The sequence below is a fragment of the Pseudomyrmex gracilis genome, unplaced genomic scaffold, assembly GCF_002006095.1.
Source record: "Pseudomyrmex gracilis isolate BER0280 unplaced genomic scaffold, ASM200609v1 scaffold_47, whole genome shotgun sequence".
In the NCBI taxonomy this organism is placed as follows: Eukaryota; Metazoa; Arthropoda; class Insecta; order Hymenoptera; family Formicidae; genus Pseudomyrmex; species Pseudomyrmex gracilis.
This window is the reverse complement of record NW_018020631.1, coordinates 809506-828942: the sequence shown is the minus strand read 5'-3', so window position 1 is coordinate 828942 and position 19437 is coordinate 809506. Positions and strand designations below refer to the sequence as shown.

General features: G+C 38.3%; 1 protein-coding gene across 4 annotated transcripts; it reads right to left on the bottom strand.

The window, feature by feature from the left end:
* Positions 1–211: 211 nt before the first annotated feature.
* Positions 212–15271, bottom strand: LOC109853352 (muscle LIM protein Mlp84B-like). 4 transcript variants are annotated; one of them, XM_020425364.1, is made up of 9 exons: positions 15074–15271; positions 11425–11546; positions 10439–10604; positions 6824–6953; positions 5341–5437; positions 4064–4151; positions 2893–3189; positions 2251–2571; positions 212–1984 (listed from the first exon to the last, which is right to left on the bottom strand). In XM_020425364.1, the coding sequence occupies exons 2-9, from the start codon at positions 11537–11539 to the stop codon at positions 1708–1710; spliced, it is 1491 nt and encodes a 496-aa protein (XP_020280953.1). In that variant the 5' UTR covers positions 11540–11546; positions 15074–15271; the 3' UTR covers positions 212–1707. The 4 variants fall into 4 exon arrangements, with proteins under 4 accessions (XP_020280953.1, XP_020280954.1, XP_020280956.1 ...); XM_020425365.1 differs by lacking the exons at positions 4064–4151; positions 5341–5437 and adding exons at positions 4257–4341; positions 4665–4761 and having other exon boundaries at positions 15074–15269; XM_020425367.1 differs by lacking the exons at positions 212–1984; positions 2251–2571; positions 4064–4151 and having other exon boundaries at positions 3149–3189; positions 15074–15248.
* Between the last annotated feature and the right edge of the window lie 4166 nt (positions 15272–19437).

Genomic DNA, 19437 nt, shown 5'->3' with positions numbered 1-19437 from the left:
ATTCTAACAATTCCCACAAATAACTATGTGTTTCGTGTTGTTATCTTTTGTTTATACCTATATTCCGTGTTTCGAAGCATTATATATACAAAAAATAATATGAATGAGATATATTGCACGTGTGGTTTTAAATATTATACTAAATATTGTAGAGATGATGACTTTCTTAGTGAAATTAAGATTTGTTCGGGTGAAGAAAATTGTCCAGAAAATTTCAAGTACACATTTATTGAAAATTATAATTAAATTAGTTCTCGTCTTAAATCGTTGGTTACATCGTTGCTGCTGGTCATAGATTCGGATAGATTTTTTTATTTTTTATTTATTTTTATCAATTTATATATCTCATCTCTGCGGATATCCGCTGTAAATTAATGTCAGGTTAATCAATTATTACGCTATAATCTCTGATGGTAAGATCTGTGAGAAAATAGTACTTGTTCATAGAGTTTTCTCTTCGTTCGTCATTGCTCGCTCCTTACGTGTCGTGAAACAGTGAAAGAGCCAAGCATTTTCATACAATGCATTCTGTTTCACAGGCCCATAAGAGAGAGAGAGAGAAACACAAAAAGATTATTACTTAAACTCCTACACTTAATTCTAAAGCAGCGATAAGATTGAAAATGCTGAACTGAGCAAAAATTTCAGTGATATAAAAAATCTGGGTGATAATTTTTCTTCGTCAATAGAGCGCAAAGTATATTTTTTACTCACTGAAAATATCTCCGTCTTCACTCAGCTTCCTGTATCATATTTATTGTAAGTTTTAATTACGAGATATACTTATCCTTGTTTATTAAGTTTTATAGCGTTCCTTTCAATCTGACATTTTGGCGGATCGATTTCGCAGTCGTGTAATCTCCAATTTCCTAATAAAAAAATTAAAAAAAAAAAAAAAGTAACACAAAAGTTTCGTAAGGATTCGTCGTCAAGATTATCGTCATCAGATCGTTTGCGCGCAGCGTCGTCATCGAGGATCGTCCAAGCTGCTCGGAACAGTTTGTCAAACAGTATGACGTAAATAAGTCACTTTAAGTTTTGAGAAATTTCGCGAAATAATCTTTTGCAGCAACTCGTGCAAACCGTCGTGACGATCGAGCGAAGATGAGTTGTGAGACTGCAAGAATAAGCCCACATGCTGCCAATAACTTGCAATACATTGAGATAAAAAGTGTTACTTCAATAATAAAACGGAAAAAATCTTTTTTTCTTAAAATACGAAGTTTTAAAGCTATAAAGAAAACAAGCGTTTCTTTCAACATTCAAAATTGCGTACATTTTAAAGCAAGGTGATTGAGATTATCGAAGTAGCACGTTTAAATCTGCACCTTGATTCGTATTACGACTAAACAGATTATCTCGGTTAGTTCAATAATTAATTTATTCGTAACACGATCAACACGCGATTTCATATCGCAGCGAATTATCAACAGTCTGTGGCGGCTTATCGGTGCACGATCGATCTCTATCATTCGCTATGGCGCCATTCGCAATAATGAAAAGTGTACGTATTTTATCGAACATTATCGAATCGTCGTCGTAAGTTAGGAAAGGAGAAATCGAAATTTTCCCGGAGCAGCGCGTTCGTCTGTCGTCGGATACACAGTCAGAGACGCCTCTGTGTATAGATGTATTTACATGAAATATTATAAGACTGGATATCGAAGGTATGCTCCTCGAGCGGTGATGGGATTCGCTAGAATTAATTTAGGCCATTGTGAGGGTGCCCGCGCCTATTCCGAAACCCACGCCCTTAGGCCCGAAGTTCCGGCTGTAGCAACTGCGACAGTAGATGTCCCCGTCCGGGCCATCGTTGAGATTCGTCGAGTCCAGAGAACGGTGGCACTCGCCGCAGCTGAAACATCTTTTGTGCCATACGCGGTTCTTCGAGATCATCTGCTCGGCGGCGTACACCGGATAGCCGCAGCGTGAGCAACCGTGTCCGTCGTTCCGTTTCTGGCCAACTTGAGGCTTGGAGTCGATGCTGGAAAGGCAAAAGAGAACGTTTCGTACGATAATCTAATAAATTTATAGAAAAATTAAAAACTTATCTGATTTGCGTCGAGAGATCTAGTTTTAAAGCAATTATTCAGGTATTAGAGACATTAAGTTTTGATCAGATATGCGCGTTGATTGATATTGCGCTTTGTAAAGACGTTATCAATCGCAAAAGTTTCCTCGAAACTTAAGCAAACTTTAGATTTTTAGATGCGCAGGAAACTTTCTCGAGAACTGTTGTTGCGTACTTACTATGATGGGGCGTGATCTCCATTCGTCGAGACGAGAGTCGGCGCATGGCCGAAGCCGAAACCTTTAGGCCCGAAGAGCTTCTGGTAGCACGAACGGCAGTGGATTTCCTTGTCGGGACCGTCGCATGCCAGCATGGAGTCCAAGGGTCGGTGACACTCGGCACAATTGAAACACTTCTTGTGCCACATGGTGCCCTTGGCGAGCTGTTGTTCCGCGGCAAATACCATACCGCCGCAACGAGGGCAACCCTGTCCAGCTGGCGCCTTAATCGAGGTCGTATCAGGATTGTAGTAAGGTCGGCTGGCCGAAATTTCATCCTCCCTGAGGGTAATTTTAACATTAGGTTCTGATCAGACTAGCTTAAGATTTATTTGATTTATAAGATTTAACATTGTTTTTATTTAAAAAAATTAAATTACTTTGCAATATTTATACACTATATAATATAGTTCTCCGCAAGAAAAAAATAATCAGATGTGTTAAGTCCGCTAAGTCATAAAATTATTCGAAATCCTCGCGAGTCTTCCGTTCAACTCGCATTTATAGAGGCAGACCTCGGTTATGTAAATCGAGAGTGTATTTATAGATACGCGCGCGTGTAACAGGGTTAGCAAGTTCTAGATTCCGTTCCACGAGACTTACGTGAGCCCGTCGGTCTGGAGGAATCCCGAGCCACATGCGAATCCGTATCCGTGCGGTCCCCACTTCTTTCCGTAACAAGTCTTGCAGTAAACGTCCCGGTCCGGACCGTCGCAGGCGATGATCGAATCCAAGGTTTTGGTGCAATCATGACACTTGTAGCACTTCCGGTGCCATTCGCGTCCCTTAGCGAGCACCTGCTCGGCGGCGAAGACGACGCCACCACAGCGGGGACAGCCCTTGCCAGGCGGGGCTTTGATAATCGCGGTGTCGATCACGGTGGTACGAGGAGCCGCATCGCTGTGTAAAATTATTATTTGCGTTATTGTTCTATCTATGTTCGGCTAATAACGTGTAGAAATTAGGAAAGAGCGATTGTAAGACTTATCTGTCTGATATCTCAAAGTAAATTCAAAACAATTAAGAAAAAAATGGAAAATATTTTTTAAAAAAATATTGTCAAAACATTAAATTTTTAATCAACAAAATATAATTAATATTATTTATTTCAGGTTGCATCGCTTTTCCTATTTTTACAGTTCGTGCAGTTACAAAAGGATAAAATTGCATGCAAATGATATAAAGGGTAACTTATCTTTGACATAAAAAAAAAAAATATATTTATTGTACTTCTATAAACACATGTGATATAATGATACTATGATAACTAGTTGCAAAGGGTGTTAGTGACGAGTTGAATTCTTTTGACATGAATTTCAGATTTGGTTTCGATCGTAATAAGTGCATGCACAAGACCGTACAGACCGTGTGGCAACAGGAATGTATGTGGACGAGTTTCAGACAACTATAAACGTGAGTATTCCTTAAAACAAGTTTCTCTGAGTCGTGATCGCCATTCTCGAAATCACACTCGATATTCCGATACAATCGTGATGCCGATTCGTGATGCCAAGGTGAGTAATAGCGCAAAGCGTTAAGGCGTCGGTCTATATATGTATATATATATGTGTATGTAAATATATACTGTATGTACACGGACACACACAGACGCACGCGTGGACAGAGTGTCCCAGAAGACGCGTTTCAGTGACCAGTTTTTCCTTAGAAGAGGAAAGCTGTCACTGATCGCGCTGCTCTTTTATTCTTTTATTTTCATAGGGCACCCTGTTTACGCGCGCGAAATGATCGTGATCATAATTAAGAGGGCGCGTACCCCTCGTCCTCAATATCGCACTGCAGCCCGATCCACACAACCCCGGCGTGGCCGACACCCCGCGGACCGAATTTCTTCGGATAGCAAGCTGTTAAGCAGACAAGCGCATCATATATAGTGAAAGTGTAGAAGACGAGGCGGGATTTTTCTCTCGCGCGTGCTTCCCGTCTCAGTCCCGACTCTGAAAACCCACCCATTGGCGTAGCAGTCGCTCTGCAGGGCGCCGCCACCCTGGCCATAGCCATAACCCTTCGGTCCGAACTTCTTTCCGTAGCATACTGCAGACAATATCGATTAAAGATTTCACGTCGCCTAACAGTATGTCGTGGTGATTGTCTGCGACGAAGACGCAATTGTTCAGATACGCCGATTTTGGTGAAAGTTGGGTTTTTTTGTTGTCACTTGTATGATATCGATATACGTTTTTAGAATTACTGAAGTAAAAACGCATCGTCTTTCTTCTTCTCTACGTTCAAAATAATTTAATAATTACTTATATTTATATATCATATTCTAAATTGAGAGAGAGTTTATATCGCGCGTTTCGGATATTTTCTATGTTGCATCTTCGTGCGCATCTTCGATCGTACCGTGTCCTTACCTTTGCAATAGATGTCCTTGTCAGGACCTTCGCAGCAGTTGACGGAATCTAACCTTTTGGAGCAGTTGGCACACTTAAAGCATTCCCTGTGCCATTGCTGCACGAAACACAAAGGGAAGGGTTAGTCACCGGAATCCGGAAGAAAGTGCTATTTGACGATTGCGCAATATTGCAGTATTGCTTTTTCATTCATACAATCGTTCAGGAGCGCAGATGTTAAAGACTCCTTGAAGAGAGTCCGCCAGATTTAATCTAAAGTTCCTCAACAGCTCCGACACATATAATATTTGTGCGAAACCTTAATCTACAAAAACATCGAAATATTTACATATCTTCCCTACTCATGTCGTCAAAGTTGTCGAACCGAATGCGATTCTTTCTTTCGCTGCGGCGATTTGCAGCCCTTGGTGCTCGGGGGCTGTATCCTGGCGGCGCGGGAAGAATTAAAAACTGATTTTAGTGATAAACACAAGAACGAACGAGACGGAAACGGACGTAGATAAATAGAAACAAATAGATGTAGACGTTTCTCGGGTGATTGTGATCGTTCAACGTATCAGAACACAAAGTTGTGAGTACGGATATCTGTGACACAAATCGAATAAGTATATGAAAGGATCGGTGGGGCTATTTAGGGAAAGAGAAAGTAGATTCTTTTCAGACGAGAAAGAGATACCTCGACAATATATCTCGCGGTCGGGACCATCGCAATGAAGCGTCGAGTCCAGAGTCCGACGACACAATTTGCACTTGAAGCACTGTTTATGGTAAGCCTAATCACAAGAATGACCAACTAATTGACCAGCTAACCGTCCTAAATCCGACAAGTCGCTTATCGATATATCGTGATTGATGTTCTTGGTGCTACGACGAATCGAGTCTGTAGTCTTCGACTTTTCGAATATTACGCGCGTGTAAGAAAAGCGTATTTTTATTCATGCAAAGAAACGAACAATAATTACGCAATTGAATTTGTTCGCGCTAAAGAGAGCTCTCAACGATCCATGCATCGATGATGAATCATGCGCAAAGAAGATTAGTTGCCGTCGCAATTTTCATGCGCAGATTATCGCGCTGGACCAGATTGTCGGCCGGCAATTAGCCTCCATTTCTCTGGTTGCAAGCGGCGTTTCTTCTGGTAGCGAGCCATTTTATCGTCGGGTATCGGGCCGACTAAGATTGGCCAACCAGTTGGTGTGCCGCCAAAGTCGTTTTCTGACGAAATCGCCGAGAAAGTTTCTGGGCTTAGCACCAAGAGAAGACTAAGTCCTCTTTTTCCTCTTTTCCTCTCTCTCTCTCTCTCTCTCTCTCTCTCTCTCTCTCAGTCTTTTTCTTTCTAGCTCATATTTACTTCGCTTTCTTCCCTATTTTTTTCTTTGCATTGTTGTGAAATAAAAGTTGGATAAGATTACGCGCGAGACACGGCCCATTATCGCACGGCCGAATTTAGACGCGCGGCAAAAGAGGCGCGGCTTTTGCCACACAGCTGTTTTGTAACCCGCGACGCATTTTTGTAATCCGCGGACGCGCGCGATCCGTCCAGATTTTCCGAAATACGCGTGAGTAAGCGCGACGAAGAGGACGCCGATTGCGTCAATCTGTCTGTCGCCGCGTCAGCGGTCGATTTTATTGCTCTGCGTGCTAAATCGCGCCCGCACCCTCGCGCTCCGTGTCGCCGCGTCTGTCGAAATATCCGCGGTCCGAATTCGAGGCCGACCCACCCACAAGTATCTATTGCACGTTTTGAATAATAAGACCGCAACTCGAAGAGTACACAAGACTATTTGTAACTCTCGCCAGTCTAAAAAATATCAAATTCAAATCAGTTCCCGAAATAAAATCTTAAATTTTTACAAGTTTTATGTGTATGTATGCAGAAATACTGCAGAATAATTTTAAAACACTGTTGTTCTCTAAAATTCGGTAATAAACAATCAGTCGAAGCACCAAGATAACGCGAGAAATTTATCACTGTGCGTTTAACGCTAAATGCAGCTGTATATAATTACGACACTATTACAACTTAGAAAAAGTAAATGATAATAATTACATTTAAAGAAAAAGATGTGAAATGACTATTGTTTTTTTCTAATTGATTGCCGCATTTAGTGTTAAATAATGCGGCACGCAACGTACTCTTGCGTTTTAAACGAACTCACCCTTCCACGGGCCAACATCTGCTCGGCGGCATACACGTATCCTCCGCAGCGAGGACATCCTTCTCCTTCAGGTGCTTTTGCTATTGCTCGCGGTTCGAGGATGGCGTTAGAACCCCGTGACAATTCGCCCCTAAAAATTCGCATATGTTGAAGTTCATCGTAAATCAATAAAAGTGTCAAATAAATGCGATCACACAAATAGCCGAAAAGTATTTTAATCACTACACGTGAAAAATCAGCTTAAGCAAGTTAAAATTCAGACAAAATTGAAATTCTACGTACAAGAGAAGTTTTAAGTATAGTGAAAACATAAAAATAATTATTAAAATACATACACGCGAATTCGTGAATTCCACATTTGAATTGCTAATCTATGCAAACACACAACACTATTAAGCTCAGAAAATATTACACTCCAGCATACAAGATCAAGTGTTTTAAACAATTAAAGACAAATTGCAAGAAAGAAGTAACGTGTTTCCAAAGGCGAGTTTTCTATATTAATATATTACAATTAAAAGAGAAAAAAATTTTCTCACAAAGATAAAAAAGAAAGCTTCTTATGTAAATAGTTAATTCCTTCTTGCATAATATGTTCGACTTCCGTACGAAGAAACCTTCGTCGTATGTGACGAGTTGGAAGATAACATAAATATAAATACATCAAATAATATCATCACGGGGTTAGCGTGTTAGGAGTGTTAGTAAAGTGTTAGCATAACTTTTCCCCTTCGCAACCACGGCACGTGGCTTCCGCCGAGCCCCGAGAGAAGAGAGCCGAGAAGCAGATTGCACGTAAAATAACGGCATAATATAATCGAAAACTCGGTATTAACAAAGAGTTGCAGAAAAGAGAAACAGGAAGAGATAAATGGAAAAATAGAGTCAGAGGAAAGAGAAAAAGAAAGAAAGAGAGAAAAAGAGAAAGAGAGAGAGTGAGAGTGAGGGTACAGAAAAGTGTCGGGTACCGTGTGGAGAGCCTGTGCGTGTACAGGCACGCATCCGTACCGTGAGGTGGAATATCATCGACACAGTGAGGTGACACCGATCATGCTGTCTTCCTTGTAGCTCGACAATTGCGCCGCTGAGATGGGTTTTAAATTACGGCATAGTGAGGACGTACGTACATACATACAATACAATGAAAAAGAGGGAGAGCACGAATGCAGCAGGTGCACATGCACTTATCATGATTGGTTGTTGGGTTTGTTCTGACGATTCAGAACAATTCAAAAACAAGCACAGTGTGCCTGATAACTGTGTGTTAAACAAACATTATGTATGTAAAAAAAATCTCGATTAAAGCGTTAAGATATTGATTATTGACGTATGGAGCTTTTATGCGCGAGTTCTTTGCTAAATTGAATTCAATCTTTTTTCTCAGTAAATATTTAATTGACCATTAACTTTTGCTAATTTTCAGAATGTTTGCTAAAGACTCTTGTTAATTACATTATTTTAATAAAAGTAACACACTTAATGACAAGAGAACAAAAGTGTATCTGCGTCAGAGTGAACCCGCTGCACTCTACAAAGGTAAGAATGGGACCAACAAGTGTCAAGGTTCATCTCAATGACGAAGTACGCATTGTCTTACTAACAGAACGGACGTCGTTACCTCATTGTATCAGAGTGTGCGAATAATACAAATACTAAACACGCACGCGGGCACGCACGCACGTACACGCACGTACACGCACGCACGCGCCAGCACCCACGCAATAGTTAAGGTGTTAGCGAGATTATAGGATTAGAAGTGGTGCGAGAGAGCTGCCACATGCAGGAGATCTACGTGTATGTATATATATATATATGTATGTATATATATATATATAAAAGCTACAAAAAAGAAAAAGAAGCGTTGCTTCGTCACGCGGCAAAAAAGTAAAAAAAAAAAGAAGAGAGAGAAAGACAGAGCAAGAGACAGCGAGATAGAGAGAAAGAGAGAGACAGAGGCGCAATTTGACTCGATGCTCACCATTCTCGTACTCGGTATTTTTCTCTTTATCACGCAGCTCGTACTATGTGATAAAGTGACAATGGTATATCGTTCAATGGTTGCCTCCGGTTGGCTCGTGCTCGGCGGGGCTGGCGGGAGCGGGGTGTGTCGTGTATTGTTTTTCTTTTTTCTTATTTTTGTTTCTCTTAGTTTTTCTTTTTTGCTTTTCGCTTTCGTACACTTCGCTCCCTTTCTCGGCGAGAGGGCCTGAAGAGAGGGGATCGAAGAGCCGAGGATGCGGGTTTTGTACGCAAAGGCTCGGTTGATGTCACAGATAGAGAGAAGATGCGCGTAATAATGTCGCACGCGCTTTTTTGATTGGTGCACACTATTTTTGTGTTCGCGCAAATGGAATCGTAAGTGGTTCTAGTCACGGTTACAAATTGGAAGTTAAATTAATAATCTCTTGATCGATGAAGCTTTGAATATCGAGGCTACGTGCAAAAAAACAGTGGCTCTTTTTTGCGGTGATTAAGTTCTGCTTATAAAAAATTTCTATATTATTAAAATTTAAAAAAGAATTCATCTGCATGTGTAACTCTGATCTAGGTGAACACCGCGATTCCATTTTGCATCTTTTAAAGATAACATACGTTATTTATACATTGATCTATCTACAAACACTAAAAGGTAAGGGAAAAACAAGTGTTATTCGTTAATAAAAGACACCACTTGGTTGTTTTGTTTTCAATTTTATATCTTTCCCTTTTTTCCATTTTTAATGGCATTTATTACAGATGGTACAAATGATCCTACAAACTAAGCGCATGTATTCGCATAGAAGAAGAAGAAAAAGAAGAAGAAGAAATACAGAAAAATGAAAAAAGAAAGAAAGAGAGAGAGAGAGAGAGAGAGAGAGAGAGAGAGAGAGAGAGAAAGAGAGAGAGAGATAACAATTCGGTCGGTCGGAAAGACAATAAGAGGAACAAGAATCTAGACAAAGAAAATGGAACGAAAAGGATTGGACCTGACTAGATCGAACATTGTGCGCGATAGCACAACGATGAGAACATGAGGAAAAACAAGGACGAATCTCTCAAAATGAGCAGAGAGACGAGAGATGACGTGCTCGCTCGGGCTACTCTGATGATAGACTTCTTCTGAACGATGAGAATAGAGCAATTTGATCCCGAGGGATCATCTAGATTCATCTATCGGGACACAAAGAACTGGATCTAAACATTTCGCAAGGAAGAAAAACTAGATTGGAGATTCTTCTGTTCGTGACGTATATCCGAAGTTCAGACTAGGAAGGACAAAGAAAGGAAAACGCGGTGGTTCACTGTACAAGTATACACAAGTGCATACTCCCCGATTTTTTGGCACGGCTGCGCGTAGGCAGCGACTTCTTTCTTGAGTTGCTAGAGGCGCGATTGACTGAGAAGACAATCATGCTGACAGAGTCATGGATGAAGTCAACGACGGTTTATCGGTCGATGATTTTTTTCAATTTCGCGCACATAAGAAGGTATGTTTACAGTGGAGGACAACAAGATCGAAAATGTTTTTGATGTTGAAACCGCGTCAGAATACAATACTATCTTAGGAATATATAAGGAGAAAAGAAAAGATTGTCGAAGGGTATGTCGAGGTTGCGCGACGGCAGATGCACTCACTCGCTCTTCGCTTGAAGATGCTCGCCTTGGTCCATAGACAGGCAGCCAGCTCCGCCACCGAAGCCGTAACCCTTAGGGCCGAATTTGCGGCCGTGGCAGACTTTGCAGAACAGCTCGCCCTCGTGCTCGGAGCAGTTTGTCGAGTCGAGCAGTTTGCCGCAAAGACCTGCAACACATGGTCGTTGCCCGTCGTTGGAGATTACGCCGCTTCCTGGATGTTACACTCAAGTTGTCCGATACAAACTACCGGTTTAACTTTTCATAAAGTAAATTGATCGCGACGAGAGAAAATGCGAGGCGATAAATAAAAATTTAAGCGTGAGTGGCTATTATGGATATTATGTATGAATATAACTTTTCAGAATAAATTTTGATCAAAATATATATACCGATATCGATTTTTACCGTTGTTTTTCTTTTCTTTCAAAAGGAGAAAAACAAGAAAAAGACAATAAAAGTCGGAATCAATCTCGAAAAAAAGTTACATAATTATCCTAACTCGAATATCGCCAAATGACACTTGAATAATTCTTTACTCCACAATAGAAGTTTTTAGGAAGAAATACTCTGTGTGTGTCGAAAGTCTGCAAGAAAATGTTCACGCTGATTGTCACGTCGGTCGTTGCACTCAAAGTTTTTACCAAACAACTATCCAATTTGTTTTTGGCTAACACGCAGGCTGGTTGCGACAAATTATCCGAGTACGAAATTCATTTTAGACTAGTCTAAAAATAGGACAGATTTGATTGTCTTCTGACAGTAAAAGTATTTAATAAAAACAGCGTGAGTGTACGCTGTTAAATTTGTGAAAAATAAAAAATAATCTCAACAATAATGTTAAAAGTATACAGAATTTTGTCGTATTCTTATATCAATCAGTTTTATCACACAAATTAAAAAAAAATCAAGCATTTCAAAAAATTCTAATTCTAAACTTGAAGTGTCTGGTTAAAACCAAAATTATGGTTTTTTTTTATTTTACTCACCGCATTTAAAGCACATTTTGTGCCATTTCAGTCCACCGGCAACCCGTTCTTCCGCGGCATAAACGGATTTGCCACATTTCGGGCATTTTGGATGTTCTACTGGCTTGAAAGGCATTTTTATACTGCAACAAAAAAAACAAATTTTTTTGTAAATGGAGCTATTCTAACAGTTTCTGTGAAGTGAAAATCTACGAAAGCAAAATCAAATTGTAACGTTTTTATTATTAATAACGAGGAGGAATCATCGCCGGTACGGTAACCCATCTCGATTACCTAACTGGCCGCTCACGAGAACGTAAACAATCCGTGTTTCCGTCTGACTCGTCGGCAACCGGTTCTATTTCTGTGACCAGCTTAAAGCGTGCGCACGATTGAGCAAGTGGAAGGACGGACGTTATAGAAAGGAGGAAGAAAAGTATACCGCGTGCGCGGAGAACGTCGAACAAATTTACTATAGCCAGCATAAATAGAAGCTATGATTTCTCAGGCTTTATACGTGTGTTTGTGTGTAAAATCGCGATAAAATATGCTTGTCTTTTCGCATATATATCTCATAATTTTCAAGATCGAGTTTCGTATTCTCACGTTTCTTCTTTTGTATCATAATAGCTTATTTTACATCAAGAATATATCTTAAACTTATTCTAGCATTGTACTTTTTACATTATCATATTCTGAATGTTGCAAATTCTTATGAATAATTAAACATATAGAGATTTAAGCCGTTAAAATAAAATATTCCTAACAGTCAATAAAATTTTTGTCATTTAATAAATCGTCATGACTAAGTGTCTACAGAATGTTTCTTTCCCTTCCAAAAAACCGCGATTTTTAATTTATATTCTCCATAATTTATGTTGTATATTCCGCCAGAGCGCGATTAACACGCGTTTTGTTACCACTGACAGTAGTAACGGGCGGCAATGGTGTGGCGCTAGTAGTAGTAGCGGCGGTAATAGCGGCCAGTAGTAACAGGCGGTGTGCGCGGGGCAAGTAGAAAGAGAAAAAGAGAGAGAGAGAGTGGCGGAGTCTATATCCGTGCAGACGCGTACGGGCGAGCTGCGAGGCCGTATTAGGGAAGGCGCTAGGTTCTCCACGGTGTATGTAGCGGAGACTTCTCGTTTACCCCTACTGTTCGTTCAATCGTACACATATTCGTAGACGTATGGAATGCGCGGTAACCCAACTCGCACGTCCTGCGAGGCTGCAAAGTGCCCCTGCACGTTATTAAGTTACATACGCGTAAAAATTAAAAAAATTTCAGAGGTCCCACATTAATCCGAAATATCTCTGTGCGACTTACTTGGCAGCAAATGGTCTGTTATAGAAATTTAGAAAGTTTAACATATGTAAAATTTATTTAAACACATACATAAAAAATTTATATGTATTATTATTAAAAGCGTGGGATGTATAGTCGGTCAGTGAACTGCAATATTTGTTATTTCTAACAGTTTTAAGTGTCTGTATTAGATTAATGAAAGTGAATCATGAATCGAGATATACGCAATATGCCTATAAAAGCTATAATTAAAATGGAAGTTAAATAATGATGGCCAAGAATCAACAATTGTAGTATACAATGTGGTAAGTGTTGGCAATAATAAACATGTGAATCATCGACCTGGCAATTATCAGAAACATTCATTTCATTTTGTAAGATACTTGAACTTCATGTTTACAGCAATGAGAGTATTTTGCCAAGTAAGAGTGTAATCACCGCACAATGCAACAAATATATTTATGTTGTAAACACATTAATAATTTTTAATTATATCAATGTAATTATTTTGTAATATATTTTGCTGTACGCAAGGAAGAAAATAAAATTTATATTATTTTGCGTCTATCCTTTTAATTAGATTTTAGAAAACAGACGATATTTTACAACTATGTAGAGAAATTTATCGTAATCAAGACAAATAATATTTTCTAATATAAGATGATTTAATTTGGTTTTTGCGAATATCTGGCAATATTATCACAGCATCGCGTTTCTCAAGTTTCAAATTGGCCTCATAAATCAAATTTGGATAGCATAAGCAAGCACATGTGACGAAGCTAAGATCCTAAAATTAGATTATAACTATAAAGAAATCCTAGCGTTCGATGATTTGTGCGATGTGTAATTGCAAAGTTTGATATAGTAAAATATTTTATATGTAATATGATATCTCGTAAGTGGATCTCTACATGAGTAGAGAAACTGAAATATCATCAGGCACAAATCAAAACTTATCTTACTTAAAATATAATCAAATTTGCTAGACATAATATTGTTTTGAATTATCTACCGAAATTATACACAGAAGAAATTAGATTTTTTCTTCGATCCTAACAGATTAACGACATTTACAATATATCTTTGAGCATTTCAAACTCTTTATCACATTTACCAAATAAATAATTAAACAACAGCCTTTTAATGCGTTCATCTGAAAATCCTTGTTTTCATCCATAGTATAATTCGGCTAATAGTATCACGATTTTACGAAATAAGCATTCCAATTGCTCAATTAATCACATGTGATGATATTTCGTATTCAATTTATTCGATAACGTAATTTGATTAGAGCCGTCAGTTGAGCGAGAGACTGAGTTTCACTAACTATAAATAATAGCGGGAAGGGAGAACGTATGCACGTATGTATTTTTAAAAGTAAACGAGGCTACACACACACACACACACGCGCGCAGTAACGCCGAGATGTGTATATATATATATACATATATATATATATATATATATATATATATATATATATGCGTGATAATAATAACTTTTACAATAAGTAATTCTCTTAGGTTTGTCTTGTTCGTTAACTTCAAAATTTTATTTTTAGTTTATTGCAGAAGTTTTTGCACACATTATTCACAATTTCTTTTGTACAAACAGATCGACATGCAACTCGGCTTATCAATTGTATTAATACTTCGAGTTTCTAATTATAACGTAAGTAGAATTCGCGTGTTCAGTGATCGCGATTCTATTTTGATATCTTCGAGATTAAACCTTAAAGACATTAGATTTCCGATCATACTATATATACGTCTATCCTAGACAACATAGACATTATTTATTCTGTTCAGTTATAATATCACGGCTTGCGTCAATTAACGCTAAATCCTGTTTGACTAAAGTACTCTTCTATTTTCGTCTACATTATTAAGTACTATCATAAAATATCTCGTTACGAACTCGGAATTGATATATTTTCGAAGTTCTTTAAAACATCAAACTATATCGTTAAAAAAGCAAAAGTTCATGATGACAAATCGTGTACGTTACTTTTACGATATCGTCACTGTGTGTATTCGGTCGCAAACTGATCTTTATAAAAACTTATGAAAATGTTATCAGCATTGTAAAAAATTCACTCAAGTAGCTGACGCACGTGCGTCCAAAGACTCGATGAATACCTTTCACGGCACCACGTAAATACCTCACGAGAAGAAGAAAATATTCGAGGAAGACAGGTAAATCACGCTTGCGATGATCTTACGTGCACTTCTTTGATATGAATAACGACGCCGCGCATCAATATCGGTATTCGAACATCATCGGTCGAACGTGAATAAGCAATAGAGCAGTAAGAGCGGTAGTAGAACGTAAGTATAGTCGAACGCACTGTGTTATCTGAGTACTCACCACTAATCGATCGTAGTCGCGCGAAACAAAAACCAGACGAAGAGGCAGGCGGAGGGAAAGAGAGATGAGATTTCGATAAGTGGATTATAAAACACCGAGCACTCTACACCGCACTAATACTGGATTCGAATGACTGTGCTCGCGTCGGGATCGTCCTAGTCATAGCCGCCCAAGCTTTGCACACGGCACGTGTGCATCGGGAACGTCAGTGCTGTTGACGACGACGACGACGACGACGACGCTGCGCCGCCGGTGGCGGTGGATGTCGAAAAGGCAGCGAAGGTTCTTCGTTCTGAAAAGATGAAAGGAGTCAGGTCGAGGAACTATAGATAAAAAAATTACTTGTTTGTGTAAGGAAACAAAGTCAAATTCTCTATGGAGTAATATCGCGCCATTGATCTTTTACGAGCTCGTCGCACTTTGGCTGAAGTGATTTTCGGTGGTAAAGTGCTCTTATCAATTCAATTCTCTTGACTGCCATCTAGTCTTGTCGATATCGATTTATTATCAGTGTCTTAGAATCTTACTCATTAATGAATCCCTAATTATTAATGAACTTTTCTTACAATTATATTATATTTAAAACATGTTATTGCATTTTTCTCTTTCTCTTTTTCTTTCTTTTTTTTACTGTTATTATATTTTATTATGATGTTTTCTTTAGATTTAAAAAATATTTAATAAAGTTAAATTTTTACAGAATAATTACGAAGAAATTGATGCTGCACAAATACAAGACGAAAACCAACGTAAAAAACATACATTTTCTGGAGTAAATACCTACATCTCGAAACTAAAAGTTCTCTAGTTTTTTCTGAATGAAAAATATACAAGTTCCGCACCATGCTCAAATAGAGACATTTATTCATGATGTGTTCCAGGATGACATTGGTTATTTGTCTTGCAAAATGTATGCGAAAGTCGAAAAATATAGTACGATGATGCATCGTAGAATATCTCAATAGCTTGCATACACACACATATGTGTTATGTATATATGTATATATATTTCCAAACTCTTGACACATACCAAACATGATCTGTCGACAAAAAGAAGCAAGAGAAGTGCCTCGCAGTCTAGCGGGTGACATTTACGCAAACAAACGCATGGCAGATTACTGTTACGTGATATTTGTCTGCGACAATAATAAAATTGAATCATTCTGATATTATTATCTCTATTGGATAATATCCAATAATTAGATATTTCCATAAGATCGATCTTACAGAAGAAAGTAAATCATAAAAGTATAATCTCTTCTTCTTTTCTTCTCTCTTTTTCTTTCTCTTTCTTTTTGAACAATAATTAATGAATAGAATAATGTTTGTAACAAAATTAAAAACTTCACATTTCTTTCAATTTATTATTTTATTTATTAGCATCAGATAAATATTAAAATTAAGTAACAATAAAAAAAGTAAAAGATTTTGAAACTTTACGTATCATCAAATTTTCAGAAAATTATGAAATTTCCACGATTTTGAAGTAAATTTTGGTCTTTATGGCTACCACGTGTTAAGATGTGATAGAAAGTGTCCTAAACATTGATAATAGTAGACTATTTTAAAAATGGGATATTCTATATGATGAGACGTGTATAGGTAAATGTCCACAAAGAAACATATGCGTTTGATCCATTTTGAAACATGTAAATCTCCGCGGAGTCACGACGGAAAGTTCTGTTCGTCCCCTCTCCCAAAAGAATTACAGTCGTGACGGAAAATAAAAATACATTGAAGACGGTAGACACAAAGAATTCCGAAGGGTGTCCGCCGTTAGTGAAACATAGTAGAAATATGCGGGGCTGTCTTTTGCAGGAACGCCTCCCACGTACATATGCTTGATTTTTTTCTACGAATATCCTCATCTTGTAGATATAATTTTAGCAAGAGTTTAATACTCCAGCGATCGAATTTCATAAGATTTCGTTGATGAAAGCGATCATCGTTAATGCAGTGAAAAATCTCAAGCTCGAATGAAAAAAACTAAAAAGCGATAATATTTAGCTTTATTATTGCGTATCCACGGTATATTAATTAAATATTTTATTCATAAAAACTAGTTTTATTGTTTTATTTATGAGAATTATTATATAAAACATTTTTTTTTGTTTGTTGAAAGCGGAATGATCTGTTTGCTGATAAGTTTACTAATCGTGACAAATCGTAATATTTGTTGTAATTCACCGTGGCCGCAGAATTTCGTGCCGGCCTGCTGCTATTTCTCGCATGTTTTCCGCGTGCTCGCGAGAGCAGCATCCTCGTCTCCTCGGTCGCGGGATTCCTCGTTTTTGACGAGAGTGGCGAAGAGAGAACGTGGGCGGTTGAGTGGTGACTCTCGCGAGGGGAGGAACCCGCACTCCTTCGCCTTTTCGTAACGAGGCATCGCGGTGAGCACCGCGGCTGCACACACTCATCGTCTAATAATAATATCTTGCTCAAATTTCTATTTTTAGGGAAGATATACGTGTGCGCACACATGTTCCTATGTAAAAGACCCAAGTATATGGTTACGGGCCACGTTTTACGGTTATGAAAACGACGACGGTCCAGAATTATTATATATCGGCCCATCGTCACAAGGATTTGTAATACCCGCTGCGCGTTTGACAATGTAACCGCCGGTCAGATATGTATTTCACCCAATTCTGTTTCTCTGTGAATCGACAAAGTCGAAAAAGTATACATTCGCGTAAAGAGGAGAAAAAAGATAATCTCAGTCTTTTGTTCAAATTTTGCTCATCAAGCGAAGCGGATTATAAATCACAACACGCGATATAGACGTAACAGACACGCATGATTTGGCATGAATAATGATTGTTCCGCTTATATATTACGTGAAGTTATTTGTCATCCACGAATTATAGCCATACGTCATATGTATAAGTTCGACAATGTATTTGTATGCGTTTTGAATGTCGGCGAGATAATACATATACTAAACACATATATCTAATAAAGATTTTATGGAACAAATGTCCACACAGAGATTATACACGAATCGTTTTGTATTACTGTTTTATGTGCATAGCGTGTTTCTGGATCGTCTATTACATAATCCTTTTTCGCGCATGCGAGAGGACGGGGGTGACGTGCGTATTTATGTAAAATGTACACGCGCGACGTGCTTTTAAAATAAACGCGCGCTTTCTCTCTTCATCGTCAAGTGCATTAAACTATCTCGCATTCTGGATTAACATTTTATACGTAAAATTTTTTCACTTCTTGTGTGTTATGCACTAGGACGTATATAGTTCGTAATTTTTAGTAGCAGATCTCTGAGTGAGAGAATATATATATTTTTTTAGAAATATTGTATAATTCTAGTTTCTTGTCTTATCTCTAAGTATTTAATATTATATAGTATTAAATAATTACTTTCAATACGCTCAATGAAATAATTTAATATTAAATTATTAAATTGTTATTCTAAAATACTTTAACACTATAAAAATATTAGAGAGAGTGGAACACAGACACAGATTTTCCACCTCTGCCGCGCTTCTCTATAAAGCGTTACGTTAAACCGCTCCTGTTATCTCGCTAACTTGAATTTACTCGCGTAGCAGGCGGTGGTCGTTATTCGCCAGGCTTGACAAGTTTACGCGCCGCGGACTATTTGCTCGCAAAAGTAAACTGCACTTCATGCTTGCCACGAAGTAGGATCGCGCGGACCTTTCGGCGGCGAAGCCGTTTTCCGGTTGTTCGCGATCTTCAGATCGACTTTGTCGAATCCGGCAATGTAAATCGCGCGCAATCGGGGTTGTAACCGCTCTATTTTTTTTTTTTTTTTTTTACAGAAAAGCCGTGCGCGCATTTATCGGCCTGAAAATAGAAATTTGAGCAAGATATTATTATTAGACGATGAGTGTTCTCGCGGTTCTCAATTCGGCTCGCCCGTTTGTTACCGAAGAGCCCGCGTCGAGGGAAGGCCGCCCATACTTCACGTTCTCCTCCACCCCCGTTCTCCTCCTTTAATCCATTAGCGCGTAAGGTCGTTTTCTCGTGGAAATATTCGCGTTTTCATTACGTCCTGTCTCTACGCAAGAATTTTGCGCTGAAAGTACGCGACAAAAACCAACTTCCGTCTTCTTTACTATCAATTTACATAAATAATTTCAAAGTATGACAATAATAAATTTATAATAAGATATACTTTTCTGTCTAAATAAAAAAAAATCTAGGTTAGAACTTTTTAAATTAAAAAAAAAGTTATGTACATTATGTCTACACATATTATTAAAAATAAATTATAGGTAATGATAACGGCTGCGACTATTGAAAGTTTAGACTATATCGTATGTATAAAATACACTTTAGAAATTCACAATAATAATAATATATTTCAACATACATTCGATTTA

Excerpts from the sequence above, each read along its gene's own strand:
- LOC109853352 (XM_020425364.1), bottom strand. The coding sequence starts at position 11,539 with ATGCCTTTCAAGCCAGTAGAACATCCAAAATGCCCGAAATGTGGCAAA. Across the intron at positions 10,605-11,424 it reads CAAAATGTGCTTTAAATGCG|GTCTTTGCGGCAAACTGCTC; the intron begins GTGAGTAAAATA and ends CATGTGTTGCAG. Across the intron at positions 6,954-10,438 it reads CATCTTCAAGCGAAGAGCGA|GGGCGAATTGTCACGGGGTT; the intron begins GTGAGTGCATCT and ends GCGAATTTTTAG.